Here is a 20,409-nt window from a genome sequence, read left to right as displayed (position 1 = left end):
TCTCAGAAACATTTTCTAAGCAGTTTTTCGAACGATTCACAATTGACTAGTCAGTTTCGTACACGTGTTTAGGAGGTCATGGGAAAGTTTCGGACAATATTATGATGACATTATAGTATTTTGTTAGTGAAACAATATTTGTACGAAACATGTTTACATAAAAAAATATGATGTATTACAGAAAAAATATAATAACTTTTCTTACGTCCGGATAGATATTTCTGGTACGAAGGAATACATGAAAGATTTGACAATCGATATTGCCACGAAACGGGATCTAACGTTGTACGAGGACGTGGACGTTTCTTTTTTCCCATTCAATGTGATCAAGATCTCGGTTACGTTTGTTTATTTTAGATGAAGCCAATTGTAGATATTAGTGGGGATAACCCCGACCTCCGAGCGAGCAACATAGAACTATTCAAACTATATACGGAACCGAATAATAATAAACGTTATAAAAGGATTACGAGAATTCGAACTTTCATTTCCCCGGATTCAGGACAATAGCGACAAATCGAAATACCATCTTCGAAATCTAATTTGTACGATGTAGGTATATTCAGCGAACAGTATTCTTCGATCCTCGCGGTTACTTTGTCGCTGTCAATGGATCATAAAAGAGAAGGATACAACGAGGGTCGTAGCAGCCGAAAAATAAAGCTAGCGCGTACGAATATCCCGAACTGCAGGGTACTTGAGATGTAGAAACATTGCCAGGGCTGAACAAAGGTTGCTAGTGAGGCCTGGAGAATGTTTAGAAGACTAAAATTTGCAATGCAACACTTTTACTAAAGGGACACATGGATGTCTTACATATTGCAGACAAAAATCCACAAAAAAAGAAGCAATGTGTTTCGTATTCAATAAGTAACTACGCTGAACATTTAATCGCAAACCATCGATAACTTTTACTAATTTTAAACATTACCTTCATATAACAAAATTATATACAGTCACTCACAGTGGAAATCGTCCACCCGCGACGGAGCGTATATTTATCTATATAAAACAATAAATTGAAATAAAATACATTGATTGTGCATATCAAATTACAGAAGTGATTCTTATAGATTTTTGTATTGTCGCAATTTTGTAATTGCGCTCGAGGTAGGTATAAAGAAAACTCTCTCCGCTTCACACTCGGTCCGCTGTAACTTTTGATGTAACTTTTATAGTTTTTTAGATAATCAATCTTAAACAAAAATTGCAAGTATTCAACTTTAGAAATGATTTATGCATGTTTAGATTCTTACTTTTAGAAATATAATGAAAAATTTCAGGAAATGTGCGATTTAGACATCTCTAATGTAATAACAATTTATATCATTTTATTTTAACTACGTAGAATAATTTGATATGCATAATGAATGTATTTTATTTGTATTTATTGTTTTATTTGAACTAATATTCTGTTTGTTATGGGTTCATTATAAACTCACATAAAAAAGTTGAAAAATTAGCATTCACTGTTTTTTTTCACGATTGCAAGAAATTGTAATTTTTTTAAACGATAAAAATACATATTTCGGTGAATAAATTTGTATAGTTTCTCAAAAAAGCTGAACTTATTTAGTCCAATTGTAAGCAAGGTATTCTGTTTTGAACAGTGTTTACTTATTTTGTCTCTGAGTGTATAAAAAAAAATACAGTGCTGTTACTACATCACAAACTGCAACATGATACAAATTTATACCATAAAACGTAACTTACCTTTTTCGACGTTTCTTATTTGTGGACAAACGCCTTGTAAATACATTCAATTTGTTCTTTCTTGTAGTATTCTTCAAATAGCGCTTGTTTCTTGCATCTGCGCCTTCGTTTTTTCCTTCCATGGTAATGGTCACACACACACACACACGCCGATTATCACTGCACTTTTGAATTACGCGTAAATGAAAAAATAATTTCATATATCAATACCTGCGCAATTCGATAGTTTTCTGCGTCTGCAGCGTAGTGCAAGCGACAAAAAACTGATCAGCTAGCGCTGATCACAGATCAGCGATGCTGAGACGCAGAACGAAAGATAAACAGAACGGAACAGGATGGATGTATGCATCCTATTCCTCTCTTTCTCATTAGGATTAGTGTATACTGATACATTTCCATAGATACATTTAGATTTAGAATATGTACTTTCGGGGATACTTTTCAATGCAAAATTGTGCATAGGGAAGAATTTTTTATTATCCTCTGCGTATACTTTTGATGTATCAACGACTTTGTTAGGAAAAAATTCATATTTCGTTGTACAGTTATCCTTTTCCACTTTCCTAACGGCGTACAAGTATGCGCGGGCACGCCGCCCATTTTCAAACCTTTGCGCATTTGAATTTTCACGCGGGCCGCTGACGTACCCCTCTACCCTTGGTGCAAGTGAAATACAAAATATAGAGTGAGTGAGAAAGGCAGTTTGGGCCCTGTCCACTTTTGAGGGTAGCAAAGGCTCGATCGTCAGAAAAAAAGTGACCGTCAGCAAGTGAACATCGTAAGTACCTTGACGTTTACTCCAACATACTCCTCTCTTTTTCACTATATGTGCCGGTAATATGAAAGTGGTCTAATTTCAAATTTTCCGTTTATTACATTTCGCTAATTTTTTTCATACTTTTTAGTGGATTTTGAAGTCGGTTGCATTTTTTGTTATAAATTATTTCCTCTTTTCTCGTGTCATGTGTTGGGGGATGGATACACATTGTTGATTTACGTAATTTATTACATATTAGATCAACATAATACATAATAAACATAAAGTTCAATTTATTTTTTTTTTAAATTTATACTAACGCCACTTTCATAATAACCGATACACGTCTACATTTTACTTTGAACCTAAGACGGTATTTAGACATATTGCGGGTGAAGTTTCATTATCGTCACAGTATTGTTCAAATTTTATGTGCGAAATCTATTATGTCAGCTGTGATTATTTGAGTGTTCGTATGTTCTTTACAATCAGAGATTCGTGTATTTGTTCTCACGTAGAATAATAAAGTTATGTTATAATTCACCTGCGAAATGTCTAGAAGAAATATATACATTCGGGTGCAATACAGGTTTTCTTGAATTGAAATTTAGTTGAACTGTAAAAGCACAAAAGTTTGACATTTGAAAATACAGATATTTCGAAACTTGATAATCTCGGAATTACAAATTTTGGAAATATATGCATTTGAAAGTTTTGAAACTTGGAAATTCAAGCGTTTATAAATGTGAACATTCCGCTCCTGCGCTAAATCTTGGTCAAAGGAAGCCTATCTTGTACCCGAATGTACATCCTTGATAAACATGTACTCTTCTATGGATTGCAGTTTGAAATCCATTTTATAGTTGCATTGTTTTTTTGACTTGTTTTTAGATGAGTAGCAAAGAAATAACGGAAAAAACGGACTCCATCCCGGGGACGGAGCCCGACAAGAAGCCGGCGTCCATCGGAAGGACGGAGCAGATCCAGAAGCCGGCGTCCGTCCGAAGGATGGAGCCCGACCAGAAGCCAGCGTCCGTCCCGAGGACGGACTTCGTCCCGGGAGGCCAGTAGTGGGTCCAGTACGTGGTGGCCGGAGTATATGCGATATCGGGAAATGGCCCGTATATATAAGAAGAAGGTATGTAAACACGTTACGATCGATTAGCGTAGGTCAGCATTTGCACGAGTTTAACATAAGCTTTATGTGTATTTTTCAAATTACAGATAACCGAACTGAAAAAGGAGAACAAAATCTTGAAATATTGGGCAGGAGGAGGAAGAGGAAGAGGAGGAAGAGGAGGAAGCGATGGAAGAGGTGGAAGAGGAGCGAAGCAGTTGTTAATTTTTAATTGAATTTTATTTATTTCGTATTACTTATATTTTAAATAAAATTAAATAAAGAATAAATTGTTTATCATTCTTCAGCCCACCCTTCTTTTGAGTTTAAACTTGGCAGTTATAAATACATACGCATATTTATATACATACATATACGTTTACTATATGTTTTATACAATAGTCGGTAGAATACAAAAGAATAATAATGAGAGAAATAATTTGAAATAATTGCTGTAACTTCCACAGTTTGAAAATATATGAGTAAATCAATACTACCAGTATTAGTAAAAAAGTTCCAATCTTTCTTTTTTTATTTTCAATAATATTGCCATATAATTAGAATATAAATTCGACAGTGATTTCAAGTAACCGATGACGTTTAAAATAAGCCGTCCCTAATATACATATAACCTAACCTACAATCGGACTAAAATGAATACATTGCCTGCATCATGCTTTTTCTCTGACATACATATGTATCAAGCTAACGCTTCGGTTTTCCTATGATTCCACGTTAGCAGTCCTCCTGAGTAGGCGCCATCTCCGAACCACTAGCTGAACTAAATTTGTCACGTGTCTTGCTCTGTAGTATCCAGATAATGGCGGAACTCGTCTTTGGGAATGCTTTTACGGGAATCGGTTATTCGTCCTTATATGAGAAGATCTTGAGCTGAATAAGGGCTCATTCGAAAGAGGAAGGTTCAATGAAGGGGGCTCAACAAATCGTTTTAGTCACAAAACTGTTATAGTTACTTAAAATGTACTTGGATTCAGCGGGCGTATTTTCTCGATTTTTCCTCTACTTTGGACACTCATATTATTAGATATCAACACAATCTCTTTAAACCATCGGTTGAGCCCCCTGCATTGGACCTTCCTCTTTCGAATGAGCTTTCACCCAGCCCTATGTGTTCTCTTATAAGGACAAATAACCGATTCCCGTAAACCCATTAATAGGCCCATTTTTGCCGGTAATGTCAACGCGCTGCATTACCCTAGTCTACCCCCTTAAGGATCCCGTTCAACGTTTAGTACGTTGGAGATTGAAATTACGGGATTACGAATATGATTTCGCGCACAAACCAGGGAAATTCAATACTAACGCTGATGCCCTGTCGCGAAACCCCATGGTCGTGGATGAATTAAACACCTCAGACGATTTCTCGCTAGATTCCTCCACAGATGAGGGACAGCCTGCGAGCCTGACAGGCATGGAAGAATCCCCCCAGGCTGCTCCCCTCACGGAAAAATGTGAACCGCCCTCGGTCATTAAAACGATTGAAAGGTTCTTACATACGAGCGCGCGTGCCAAATTAAACACTGCGCGTCGTGCTACGAAACCCAAAGTCGTTTTACCGGTTACGGATTCACCTGAAACATCCGGTTCCGAACTAGAGCCTGCGATTGTCAAACGAAGGGTAGGAAGGCCATTAGGATCGAAAACAAAACAGAAACCTCCACCTATTCATGATCCGGAAGCCATATCTACTCGAACTCGGCTTAGATCCGCGGATAAACCGACATCTCAACCTTTATCAACTCCACTTCTTTCAAAACCTGCTATCATAATCACTTCGAATACATCAACAGATATAACTACAGACAGTGATACATCCGACGTCGATTCAGATGCGTCCGAACCACCGATTTTCGTTCGTCGCAGGAGCGTCCTACCGAGCTTGGGGTTAGACTCCGATAAGGAACTCTTTAAAACACCTTATTCAGAAAGTGATCAGAAATTCTTTGACTTTTCACCTGACAAAGAGAATTTAGAACAAACTCAGATCACTAAGAATCCAGATACGGAGACTGACGTTGACGATTTACACAAACACTTAGACGACTTAACGCAACGGACGCATGACGTTACACAGGACACCATAATATACAGACCACATTACCAATCGCAAGTACCTGCTACACCACCATCCTTACCGCCAATAGCCGTATCAACACCGCGAAATAGAACAATTTCAAAACCGAACCCTCAGACTCAGGATGAAAACACTTTAGTGCAAACTGACGTGTTACCACACACTTCCTCCGCGAATATACTCATGGATTCAGAGGATCTATACTCGGATCCGCCTCGGAAAATAGAAGTTTCAAAAATAGTAACTTTTGCGTCAGAAAACTTGACCTAGTTCAGGGACAATTATGTGCACTTTCTTAGTAGCAATTTACGATTCGCACCAGTAAGCGAATTGCTCGATGATATCGGCGTAATAGACCTCGAAACGCTAAGAAAATCGGAATTGAAACCGGGTAGTATAATAGTGACGGACCGCGGTAAAAATAAAATTTTTAGCATCGTATTACAGAAAAACTCTAGTGACAATCCTTCGGTCGCGAAATTGGAATCAGTCCTACGGAAGCTCAAATTAAAGTTATCCGATTTGAACTTGAATACTTTCCGGATTTCGCGATTCGACGATCTCACCGATGCATTACCGCAGGACGTATGACCCGGAATGTTAAGAAAGATTTTTAAAGATTCCGACGTGAAGATCACCCTTTGCTACGGGCGCGTGCAGTTACCACCCAGCAAAATTCGGAACGAAATCATCGCGGAAATGCACGGGAGTCTCGTAGGCGGGCATAAGGGATTAACGAAAACCTATCAACGAGTACGCGAAAGATTCTACTGGCCGAATATGCGTGCTCAAATAGAGGAGTACATACGGCAATGCACTAGTTGTCAAACGCAAAAGATTTCGAGGAATAAAACGCGTGAACCCATGGTTATCACCGATACACCTGTAGAACCTTACGCGAAGGTAGCGATAGACACTGTCGGGCCTCTTCCAACTACACCTGATGGAAACAGGCACATACTCACAATGCAGGATAGTTTGACGAAATTTTGCATAGCAGTTCCGGTGCCGAATATTAAGGCAGAAACCATAGCTCACGCATTAGTAACTCATCTTATTCTACAATTCGGTACACCAAAAGTCATTCTATCCGACAGAGGTACCAGCTTCTTAAACAAAATATTTTCTACTATGGTAAGAATGTTTGGCATCCAACACATAACCACTTCCGGTTACCGACCTCAAACTAATGGTGCCCTATAACGTAGCCATGCGGTACTAGTCGACTATATTACCCATTATCTTGGAGATTTCAACGATTGGGACAGGTTAGTTCCTTTCGCGATTTTTGCATATAACACATCCGTGCACGAGGGTACGAAATTCACACCTTTCGAGTTAATTAATGGGAAACGTGCACGATGCCCTACAGCATTTTCTGCAAATGACGACCTTCCGACTTACGACGGATATATACGTGACTTAAATGACCGTTTGAACGAAATGCAGGAAATCGCAGGAAGTAATTTAAATCGAGCAAAAGTCAAATCAAAATCATATTATCACGCAAGAGCGCATTCATTCAAGGGTAAAGTTGGGGACATGGCATACGTCCTGGTTGAGCCAAGGGTAGGGAAGTTTGGCAAACGGTACCACGGTCCCTACGAGATGGTAGAAATTACACCAAAGAATAACGTTGTGTTAAGGGATAAAATGGGCAACTTCTTTTCTAGACATTTAGACAAATTAAAATTCTGGAAGACAGGAAAGACTTGATAACTATGCACAGTCGGCCTACTACTCGAAATTTAGAACCAGATGATTCGACGAAGAGGCAACTAAGACTCCGTGGAAGGGTCGACTGATGCATTGCGTTTTATTTTGTACATTTTCTTTACAGGAACGGTCCGAATAACCATTGTATCAGCGTTGTTGATTTTTTCCTCGTGTTAATTTCGCGAATGTTATCTATGTATCTTGCGTCCGTTATAGCCGCTCACGATGACGACATATCGAGCCAGGAAGGAGGATAACCAGGGAAGGCGCGTTTTCGTGGCCAATTTGGCCCCGTTCACGCGCAAGAACCTACTGATGAAGGTCTTCGAGGACTACCATCCAGAACACGCGGTTATTATCCGCAAGCCAACCAGCACGATAGCATTCGTGACCTTTCCAACGTGTGGAGAAGCTATGGTGGCTATCCGATGGGCCAAGGATACCAGCCCGACGCTGCATAAGCGTAAACTAACCGTAAAGGAGGCGGATTCATGGCATGAATCTAACCTGCTGCAGCCTAGGCCGCGGCCCAATCCATTTCCGGGATGGGAGCGTCCTTACTCTCCTCCGTTATCGGTGGAGGTAATCGTCCGCATCGCTCGTCTGCTCCGGTTTGAGGAGCGTGCACGCATGTAGTGCGTGTGCCGGGGTTGGAGAGCGGGAGCTCTCGCCTCGTACTCGACCATCCTCGGCCCTGAGGATTGGCGCTGGCCCGAGTATCAATTCGGAAGGAGAATGACGACCGCCACCTTCCATTGGGCTGTCAAAAGGATGGGCCCCTACATCGTCAGCCTACGCCTGTCCGATCGAGCGGTGACCGGAAACCTAAGCCCTCAGGCCCTTGCCATTGCTATAAGGGGTTGCCCCTTCTTAACAAACGTCGATTTATCTGGGGTAACGGTCCGTCCTCCCGCGATACGTGATTTAATTCCGATAGCCGCAACATTGCGGAAGATCTATCTGGGACCCTGTCATGGCCATTTGGACCCTGAGTTGACGGGATTGCTTGGAGCGGCGACGCAGCTCCTGGAGTTCGGGGCGAAAGCAACGGAGTTTCAGGGGAAGTCGTTGCTTCAAGTGGCCCCGTCACTCAGGACCTTGCGGCTCTGCCAGTGTCCATCACTGCTTCCGACTCCGTTAGCCGGTGCGTTAGGCCGATTAAGCGCTCTCGTCGCCCTCGAGCTCTCCCACTGCGAAGGATTAACTTCTGAAGAGCCACTTCATCAGCTCATCGCAAACCAGGCCCTGCACAACACTTTGGAGGACCTGAGAATCATAGCGATAAGCTTCGACCCCGTTATGTTAGATCCCACAAAAAGTACATTACATGTAAAAAAAAGGTAACGCCAAGTAGATTAGGCACTATATGGTACATATTTTGTGAATTTTCTAAAAAAGTAATGGATATCATGCGAAACCAGCCAAGTATTGAGTTATATATATTTTTCAAAATATTTATACTTGGCGTTTGGCTGCCTCGTTGCGATTCAACAAAATTTGTTGAACCATGACCAGTGCGCCCTGCATTGGACCTTCCTCTTTCGAACGAACCATCACCCAGCCCCAAATCTTCTCATATAAGGACGAAAAGTGTATTCCCGCAAACCCCTTTTTAGGCCCATTTTTGCCGGTAATGTCACCTGTCTGCATTACCTGCGTCTACCCCCTTAACATGGGTATCGGTTTCTGTGACCATTCCTCAAGGACACCACCGATTTCTGATTTTATTCTATATAAACACTCATAGTGACCACTGTGATCAGCTTGCAAAGAATGGTCAAAATTGATAATCCAGTTTTTGAGTTAAAAAGTCACAAAAAATGCCTATCAGTCGTTTAATAGAGGAGCTTCGCTCCAATAAAGTCGATAATGTATTCACAGGTTTTGAATAACGTACAACAAACTTTGTTGAATCGCAACGAGGCAGCCAAACGCCAAGTATAAATATTTTGAAAAATATATATAACTCAATACTTGGCTGGTTTTGCATGATATCCATTACTTTTTTAGAAAATTCACAAAATATGTACCATATAGTGACTAATCTATTTGGCGTTACCTTTTTTTACATGTAATGTACTTTTTGTGGGATATCACGACGTTTTCAGGGCCACACTGAAATGCATTGTGTATTAGTGCAAAGAGGTGCTCCGCTCATAATGCCTAAACTATAATACTTGGCGTTACCTTTTTTGTACATGTAATGTACATGATGCGAATGCAAATGACGATGAAGAAATATCGAGGTCGAGGTTTATAAAATTAAAGGACAATACCCGAATGCGAATCAGAAAAAAACCAGCTGTACTTCGCCACCGATATTATACCTTAAACAGTGATAGGGAAGGATATTTCTATAACTTAATAGTGTGTCACATTGCATTTCGTGATGAAAGTACACTTATGTCCGAAAACGAATCCTCGGAACAATGTTTTCTTCGACGGCAACGCGAGTTGAAACCTATGTTGGGTAACGCAACCGTCGAACAATTTACTCACGCAGAGCAAATTATTGAAGCGGCGCGGCGCTCGCCCAGGCTGTTGCTTTGAATGTTGTACACGAAGAAGAAACTAATAATGAACATTTAGGAGAACCAGTCAGAATTCATGCCGACGAAACAGTATATTATGATCAAGGTGATTTATATGAAGATCAACAGCAAGAAGAAACACGTGCAATGCCACAAGACGTATTCCTTAATAGCATTCGAAGTCTGAATATTCAACAGAAAGACTTATTGAAATCAGTTTCCGAAGTAGTTGAGAAAGATATTAAACAAAATGATGATGATGAAAATACCGAACAAATGTTGCTTTTCATTACCGGAGGAGCTGGTAGCGGTAAGTCGTTTATTTTAAAATTACTTGTTGAACATGTTAAACGCTGCTATAATCCTACAATTGATACGATGATAAAACCATCTTTCATTGAAGTAGCTTCTTTGACTGGCGTCGCACAGTGGTCCCGTTTGAGTATTTTAGTGACATTTAAGCAAAAAATGAAGTTTCTCATATCAATATCTATTCTATGTATACTGTTTTTTAAATGTCCGTCGCCTTCAAATATGTTAGAGTTAATAAGATTTAACCAAAGTCGTAGCCGAAACAAATACTTTAAGTTGCATATTTTGAATGCAGCGTTTTTCACGAAAAAATTGCTCTGCTTCTACGAGATGTATTGGCGATTGTATACAATATTTCTTTCCGCTGCTTTTTGGAGGTGGAAAGTACTGTCTTAGATTACAGATTATGTCAATTGATCAAAAATTGGTATTCATAGTGTACTAGAAATATCATCTCTAATGGAACAAAAAAAAATTTCAAATTTTGAACGTTTGACAGGACGGATCTTTTTAGTCCCAAAGAGTCCCGAGTTTTTACAAAGCAGAATGCTTTCTGTATACCTTCCGCTTTGTAATGGTGCAAAAATTAGTTCCTACTTCATCCTACTTTACAAATTATCACTGTTAAAAGCTCACGGTGTTACGGTACATACAATGTACGTTCGCGTCAAGCGTTAGGACTGCCTGACGTTCTAGGAATCTCTTCTCAGAGAATATCGAGATTCTGAACACTTGAAATGTTAACGCTATATTGCAAATAATTGAAAGAGTTTTCCTCTGTTAGACTGCATTCAGTTAGTACAGAACCACAGCAGAGCGAACAGTTACAATTTTTCAACATTTTTATACATTAAAATATTATATTTTAGTCTTTCAGTTACGTACATTTTATTTTTAATACTTTCTATTTCATTAGTATATTTATATTTTGTGTATGTAGTGTTATATTTTAGTAGTATTAATAGTATATATTTCATGCGTGTAGTGTTAAGTTTCACTAGTACATATTATTAGTATATATTTCGTGTGTGTAGTGAAGTATTATTAAACAATTGTTGTGATTATATTTCTTTTACATTTATTCTACATTTTATTTTACTTATACCTGGTAAGTAAAAAGACGTTTGTATATTTGTTACGTTTGAGTTATTTTTGCATTTCAACTTTCTTTTTTTATTAATCAGCAATAATGGAAACTCTTCGCAAACATAAAGATTTATTCTTCGCTCTTAAAAATGCATCGAAAGACATGAGTAACTATTTATTTTTGCATGATTTAATATGTAAAAAAATTGATATTTCGCCCGATGTATCTGATTTACTGAAAACGAGTTTAAAAAAGTTTGTTTTTAAACTAAAACAGAGATGGGTACAATCTCGGTACATTGAATCGAAATTTTTTAAACGTAACGAGGACTGGTTGGAGCGAGATTTTACTTATCCGTCTAGAATATTAGCAGTTATGCCATCTACCAGCACATTAAATGCTGAAAGAAATAGGTCTTCAACCGTAAAAGTATATAGAGGCAACAAACATATTTCTGAGTGCAGCAGTAGAGAAAAAATACGAAGAGCCAAATCTCTAGTTGATAATTTTTCGTTACAAGAGCTTTTAAATGCAACAAAAATGAGCTTTCGTAAGCATGGCATGCATTATAAATCGCGTCTGCTTCAAAATCTGCAAGATGATAAATTCAATAAACATGTTCAAAGTATATTTACGAAAGACAGAACATGTTTATTCAACCAGAGAATGTTTTCGATAGAGAAAGCACTAAATATTTTTATTACCGCAGATCTGTCTAAATTTCAATACGTAACAATCAGGAATGAAGCAATCAAATGCAACAGTAATCATTGGCCATCATATTCCAAATTATTGCAAGAGAAAAAGAACTGCTATCCAGAAAAACAAACCATATCAGTAACCGAAAAATACGCTAAAGTTGAAGTGCAAAGTTTATTAAACCATACAGCAAAACGAATTTTAAAATGTGTGAGAAGTTTAACAAACGGCATAAATTTACAATTATTATTAACGTGTAAATGGGGTTGCGATGGTTGTTCGGGACTATCAAGATACAAACAAATGCAGACTGATTTAAACATCAACGACGAAAGCGTTTTCGTATCTAGTCTTGTGCCATTAGAACTTTAAAATAAAATAACTGGTGAGATCCTATGGCACAATCAGCGACCATCATCAGCTTGGTTTTGCCGCCCAATCAAATTTGAATTTGTTAAAGAAACACATGAAGTTATAGAAACCGAAATTAATAGTATTAATGATCAAATCCGAAATTTGCAGTCATTAAAAATAAGAAATATAGAAATTGATTTTACTATGATTCTTACAATAGTAGATAATAAGGTGTGCAATGCCATTACCAACACACAATCTGCAATGCGTTGTTACATCTGTAACGCTAAACCTACAGAAATGAACAAGATAGATGTAATCAAATCAAATTTTTGTGATAGCACCAATTATGCCTTTGGCCTCTCAACACTACATGCATGGATAAGATGTTTTGAGTGTTTGCTACATATTTCATACAATATTTCGTTTAAAAGATGGACTGCAAATTCTCCAGAACTGAAGAAAATACGGGAAGAAAGAAAAAAACAAATACAAAAAGATTTTAAGGAAAGAATGGGGTTATTAGTTGATGTTGTGAAACAAGGGTGGGGTTCCTCTAATGACGGAAACACCGCACGAAAATTCTTTTCAAATCCCCAAGTTTCAGCAGACATAACAGGAATCGATGTGCAATTAATTAGAAAGTTTCATACAATACTACAAGTTATTTCATCACCACATAAAATAGACCTTGACAAATTTGGAGAATATACTAAAAACACAACGGAACATTTTATAAATCTATATGGTTGGTACTATATGCCAGCGTCAGTGCATAAGTTATTAATTCATGGGAAGGAAATAATAAAATATGCATTGCTGCCAATTGGCGAATTATCAGAGGAGGCACAAGAAAGCAGACATAAGGATTTGAAAAAATTCAGAACCAAAAATACAAGAAAAAATTCTAGAATGGCAACAAATGAAGATTTATTTAACAGATTATTACTGACTTCCGATCCGTACATATCGACACTGAGGATAAAATCACATGATCGGAAAATTAAAATTTTAGATCCTGAGGCTCAAGATCTACTTATGAAATAAACACTACAAAACCCATTAAAATGGTAAGGTACATTTACGTTTTATGTTTAAAAGTAACAGATAAAGAATATCAACTACATAATACTCACTACATATATTTACTAAACAAAATTTATTTACTTGCAGCATATTTAATCAAACTATGGCTATAAGCTAATCACAAAAAGCACGAAAATACAACACAAAGATTTTAAAAACATTAGAATTCAAAATAGCAGAAAATACTACAGGATAGAAATAAACAGACATGTTATATCGTCTCCTCATAACATCAGACCCAAGTATATCTACCATTCGAATAAAATCGTACACCAAACAAATTAAAGAATTAGATACAGAAGCCGCAGAAATAATCATTATATAAATTGAAATAATAATAATTATTATTATAACAACAACAACAACAACAACAATAATAATAATATTGATATAATTCTTTCTTTATCCTATCTGTAACTCGACATATATTATCCAGTCCAAGTTTCATGCCAATATCTTTTACGGTTCAAAAGTTATATGCATTTGTCACTAAAATACTCAAACGGGACCACTGTGCGTCGCCGCCCGTCAAATATTCGGAAAAACTTTGCATTCCTTGTTCTCGTTACCTATTGAAAAAGGTACTGCAATGACCTATCGACGACTGACAGGACAAAGGCTCGAACAGGAGAGACGAAAGTGGCGTCATACAAAATGGTTGATTATCGACGAGATATCAATAGTGTCCTATGAGAATTTGCGAATAATTCATTTAAGATTGCAAGAATTCAAAACAAATGATAAACTATTTGGTGGCGTAAATGTACTTCTCTTTGGCGATATCATGCAGTTGCCACCAGTAAAAGGACACTGGTGTTTTGTACAGCCACATTGGTGTACTGCAGAAATTAATTTATGGCACCAATTTTCATTCTGCGAACTGACCATTAATATGCGACAAAGAGATGACGTTGAGTTTATCGATTTATTGAATAACCTTCGGTTTGGAGAAGTGACAACTTCTCAACAGGAAATACTATGCGAACGAAGAAGAATTCCCCTAATCGGAGAGTTCGAGGATGGTGCAGCAGTAAGAATATTCCCAACGATAAAATTAGTGGATGAATATAATTCAAAAATGACTGATGAATTAGCAAAATCACATCGAATGTACATCATTGATTCAATAGACGAGTCCCGTGAGGCAGCTACATATGGAAAAAGGCCGCCAGCAAATGTCATACCTGTAAATGTAAATAATTGTGGCGGACTATTACATACAATAATGTTAACTGAAGGATCTCGAATCATGCTGCGACGAAATATATCAATTTCTGATGGTTTGATAAATGGCGCAATGGGAATAGTAAAGAAATTTACATGGCCGGCACTTCGAAGAGATCAACTGGAACAGGGAGAGTTGCCAGACTCAGTACTTATAAAATTTGACGACGAGTCGATTGGAAATAGATTCAAAGATACCGACGGTTACATTCCAATGTCTCCAGTTGTAGCAACGTTTCAAGCGACGAAAGGTTATGGAGACGTCGAGCGCAGAATGTTACCACTTATTCTAAGTTGGGCAGTAACGGTGCACAAATTACAAGGGACTACATTAAACAAAGCAGTAATTGATCTTGGCAAAAAGAATTTTGCAAAAGGCCAAATTTACGTTGCACTTAGTCGTGTTAAAAGCTTAGCTGGTCTAGTTTTATCTGATTTAGCACCAAACAAAGTCCTTGTTAAACCTCATGATGAAAGAGCACTCGCAGAAATGCAAAGATTACGACAGTTACTTTTGCAAAGAAACAGTCTAAATCGGCTGCCAGCTTCCGATACGTGAAGAAGAAAGCCAAGCCTTTTTATTATTTTTTATTATATTTATTAGCAACCAATTGCAATAAAAACCGTTCGGAATAAAAAAATGCGAAATATTTTTATAACGGGACCAATCGGGAGACATACTTGAGAAGATGTAAAATGTTTCGTTCCAATTGGTCCATCCGTCTCGGAATAATCGGCAAACAAAGGCAGAAAAAATAACAATAATTTTTCACGAATATCTTGAAAACTAAGGGTTTCCGTTAATTATACATAATGAAAAAGTTGTTCAGAATCATGCCCCCGACAATATGTTAAAGGATCATTGAAGTCATTCTATGTTGAGATTAGAAACTTCCCGTTTTTATTTTGCAATAATGAAAACCGTTCGGAATAAAAAAATGCGAAATGTTTTTATAACGGGACCAATGGGAAAACATATCCTACAAGACGCAAAAGATTTCATTCCGATTGGTCCATCCATCTCGGAGTAATCAGCGAACGTACATTTAGAAAAAAAAGTCGTTAGGAATAAAAAAATGCAAAATATTTTTTTTACGGGACCAATGGGGAGTTGTATTGTACAAGACGCAAAAAGTTTCATTCCGATTGGTCCATCCGCCTCGGAGTAATCGACGAACGTACACCGCACGTACATGAAATAGCACGTTTTTTGCAATAAAAAGCGTTCGGAATGAAAAAATGCAAAATGTTTTTTTAACGGGACCAATCGGAAGACATATCCTACAAGATGCAAAAGGTTTCGTTCCGATTGGTCCATCCATCTCGGAGTAATCGGTGAACAAAGCCAGAAAAAAAAAAAAAATATATACTCATCGAATTGAGTATCCTCCTCCTTTTCGAAGTCGGATAAAAATAGTGAAAACATTAATTGTTGCTGCAGCAAAAGAGATGGTAGCAGCGGCAGAGGAAGAAAAACGCTTGGCCATTGAAAGAGGCGATATTGTTTCCGGATGTGGAATCCCTCCCATCCCCGTTGTGGCCGATGGAAGCTGGATGAAACGATCATATCGGACTGGAACGTACGATTCCGCGTCTGGAGTCGGCGTTATAATTGGATATCACACGAAGAAAGTTTTATTTATCGGTGTGAGAAACAAGATGTGCAGGATTTATCGATGTGCTGCGAAAAAGAAAGAAGAGCCACGAAAGCACACCTGTTTCAAAAATTGACGCTATAGTCGAAGGCTTCAAGACCAGCGTAGAAAAACATGGGCTCATTTATTCAACACTGATTGCTGATGGGGACAGCAGCGTTTATAAAAAAATTATAGATGCAGATCCATATAAAGCACAGATTCGTGTAAAAAAAAATTGAATGCACGAATCATTTGTTGCGAAACTTTTGCAGAAAAATGAAAGAAGTTGTAAAGATGACAACACCTGGTCCATTCAGAAGAATCGTTGAAAGTAGCATTCGGCGAATGCGTGCGGACATAGTAAAAGCCGCAGAGTACAGATACAGTCAGCAAGTAACAACCGCTGAGAAAATTAAGAATTTGTATTGTAGGCTTTTAACATCATTTGGGCCCATGAAGGCACAAGGTTGGAGAAAGTTCCATCCGACCACGTGTTCAGGCCTATAGGTTGTACCTTTCAATCGTGGCCGAGTCGTAAAATAGCGGGACTCGTGGCCAGGCGACGACGGCCAGTACCCCTGAGTTTTAGGGGGTGCAAGGCAGAACGTTTCTAGTTAGTCACAGCGCAAACACGGAAACGAACGGTCGGCTCTTCAGCGAGCCGTGCTACCCTTTTAAAATACACGTATAATCATATTATTATAGTAGGACTTGGAGTTTTATTCAGATCCTGAAACATTCCGAAAGATCCTGATCCTCTCCTACAGTATGCCGACATATACAATGTTCCTAGCCACGTTTTTGGTAAACACGCAGATTGTTCAAAACTGCAGTACTTCTGCGATGGAACGAGTAAAAAAGATGAAAAGAACATTGTTCTCGAATTGATGAAGATGGGAGTGTACGAACACATCAAAGAAATACTTCGACCTCTGTTGGCGCATGCTGAGAGTTTGCTGTATAACAGCAACAATAATGTCGTCGAAAGTTTCAACGGAATAATCGCCAAATATACAGGAGGAAAAAGATTGAATTTCGGCGAGAGCGGATCTTACACGGGAAGATGTGCTGCTGCTGTCCTACAGTATAACACAAAACAAGTGTTGTCGCGTCTGAATACGGCGATGAACAAGAAACCGCCCGTTATTTTACGCAAAATAGAAAATAGAAGGAAGAAAGAAAATGAGAAATACACTGAAAAGAGAAAAGAAAATAAAAATTACGAAGTACGTGCGAAAACAATTCCGTTCTGAAAAGGATTCCAATTACAGACCAAACGCTGAAAAGCTGGATATGGCTAACAATATTTATGAACTAGAGCAAACAAAACATATGGAAATGTTGCAGAATTGGCAAAATAGTAGAGATGCCATTGAGGAAGAAACCATCGGTCAAGCGAAAAATCCGAGATGGTTGAATTATAAATCTAAATTATTGACGGCCTCTAATTTTGGACGAATATGCCGTCGTCGAATTGGCACGTTCTGTGAAAATTCAGTGAAGTCGTTTGTGTATCCACGACTGATTAGTGCACCTGCAGTACAATATGGACAAGAATACGAAAAATTCGCACGTGAAGAACTAAGTGCGTGCATTGGTGTTGAAATTAAAGAATGTGGCTTATTTATTGATAGTGCCATTCCGTTTTTAGGAGCTTCGCCAGATGGACTTGTAGACGAAGAGGGCATTGTGGAAATCAAATGTCCGAAAACGGCGGAGAATTTATTGCCGGAGGAAGCAATCAAAAGTGTTGCAATTATTCGGCGCATATTTGCAGATGCAGAAGGAAATGCATTGAACAAGAACCACTATTATTACTACCAGGTACAAAGACAATTACATGTTACAGGTAGAAAATATTGCTTATTTTGTATCTGGACCCGAAAAGGGTTAAAGTACATTAGAGTCGATAGAGACGGTAACTTTTGGCAAAACAATATGGAGCCAAAATTAATTCAATTTTATTTATTGTGCATGTTACCGGAATTAATAGATAGCCGGTACAATAGAGGAATGCCCATTCGGGAGCCTCAATTTATAACAGAGGAGAGAGCCAAGCTTAGAAAAGCGCAAAAGGTCTCTCTCAAAAAGTAGCACGAATACTGCTACTGTCCAGTGTCGCACTGCACTGTAAAGTGCAGTACAGTAAAACCTGGATATATGCAACAAAAGTTTGTCTGGATATATGCAACATCGCTATCCCCTCCACTTGGGGGGATCCCCCTAAGCCGAACCGAGCCGCTCGGCGAGGAAACCGTGTAATATGATCCGATCGTAATATCGGTGTGACTAATACTAATTGAACGATAAAACTTTTTTATTTTTAACTTTTTCTTAATGAAACTTTTACTAATGCATTTGTGAGATTTTTCTGATTAAAATGGTACCAAACACGATATGATTTGGCTACATATGTATAAGGCAGGCCGTACACCAAAGATACATGAAGCACGCAACATGCAACATGCAACACGTCGCATGTTGTGTACGAACGTAGAATAGGTAACGCGGCACGGTACAAACGATTTGTACGGACGCAGAATCGACACCTCGCTTGGATATATGCAACGTTTGAAACCCGAGCCGACGCCGCAACCGGTTTTCATTTCCAATCCTCCTTTGCTTTTCGCCAACTTTTAACATCAATTTTAGCAAGTAATTACAATTCAAACTATATCGCGTTTGGTATCATTTTAATCAGAAAAATTTCACCAATGCGTTAGTAAAAGTTTCAGTAAAAAAAAGTCAAAAATAAAAAAGTTTTATAGTTGAATTAGTATTAGTCACACCGATACGTTTCGGCTCTTTCCTTTGATCATCGGACCTCTCTCTTTCCACCACTGTCTGTCCTTTTCTACGTTCACGCTTGGCTGCTCGTCGCGTGTAACCCGAGATTCGACACCTCGACTGGATATATGCAACGCCTGGGTCCCAATGTTTGTTGCATATATCCAAGTTTTACTGTACCACTGGCTCTGTTGGTGGTTCACAATTGCACGAAATAGCAATTGTACTCGCGGATCATACGATCTCGCGAGTTGTTCGACACCGGTATACACATTTGAAAATAGTGACTTTCGAAAAATCAAAAAAGGTCTTATGCGGACAATAATAAAAAATACTGTTACTGTCCGGCGTCGCGCTGCACTGTAAAGTGCAGTACCATTGACTCTGTTGGTGGTTCACAATTGCACGAAATAGCAATTGTACTCACGGATCATACGATCTCGTGAGTTACGCGATGCCATACTATATTTCTTTGTTTTGTTTAAAAAATTTGTTTCAGCTTTTCGAAGAAAGGATTCCCGAGAAGAGGTTTTTTGGAGCGAAGCGAGCGTAGAACTCAAAATTTATTTTTTCAACTGAAATAATTTTTTTCTTATGCCATTCTTGAAATTATTAATGTCCTGTAGTTTTCATTCCTATAATTAAAAAAAATATTCCAAAGTACCTTCGACTTCTTCGAGATACGTTTATATATTACTAAAAACTACAACATACCTAAATTTGAGCAAAATCCGACAAAAAACGTTAAAAGGAATTTATTTAATCATCTATTTCCATTAACTTTTCCTTTTTTCAATATTTATCTTTCATTCATCTTCGTTCATCTTTGCATGAACATTTTTGTCGTTGAGAAATTAAAGACAGCATTTTCCTCTTCTCGAAAAAAATTAAAAAATTATATATAAATATATTCAAGAAAGCGTTACCAGGGCAAATGGACTGCAAATATGCTGCCTGATCACGTATAATCAGCAAGTATAATCTTACATAATTAATATTACGTTATCTATACATAAATTACTTTCTTCACAGATGGACAAGGAAGAAGAGGAAGAAAAGAAAGAGGATAGAAAAAACAGGAGAAAGAGGTCTAACATAAAGAAAAGAGAAAGAAGAATTCGAGGCCGTCGACGTCGCAAGTAAGTAAAAGTGTTGATTCTTCTATGTAATAAATGTGGCGGAATTAGATTTTTCGTGACATGGAAATTATGTCTACAACAGTAGCCACTGAATTCCTACGATTGTTTTTTCTTCTTATAAAACATTCATTACTGTATTTCAGATAAAAACAATT

General features: G+C 38.1%; 1 protein-coding gene across 1 annotated transcript in view; it reads left to right on the top strand.

The window, feature by feature from the left end:
* LOC114881338 overlaps window positions 1-19,694 on the top strand; it is a 135,880-nt gene extending 116,186 nt beyond the window's left edge. The window contains exon 4 of the mRNA XM_046288452.1: window positions 19,615-19,694. Coding sequence (XP_046144408.1) covers window positions 19,615-19,694 — 80 coding nt within the window. The remainder of the gene's footprint in view (window positions 1-19,614) is intronic.
* The last annotated feature ends 715 nt before the right edge of the window (window positions 19,695-20,409 follow it).

The sequence above is a fragment of the Osmia bicornis genome, chromosome 13 (genome assembly GCF_907164935.1).
Source record: "Osmia bicornis bicornis chromosome 13, iOsmBic2.1, whole genome shotgun sequence".
NCBI classification, from domain to species: Eukaryota; Metazoa; Arthropoda; class Insecta; order Hymenoptera; family Megachilidae; genus Osmia; species Osmia bicornis.
This window is presented reverse-complemented; position numbering and strand designations above follow the sequence as displayed.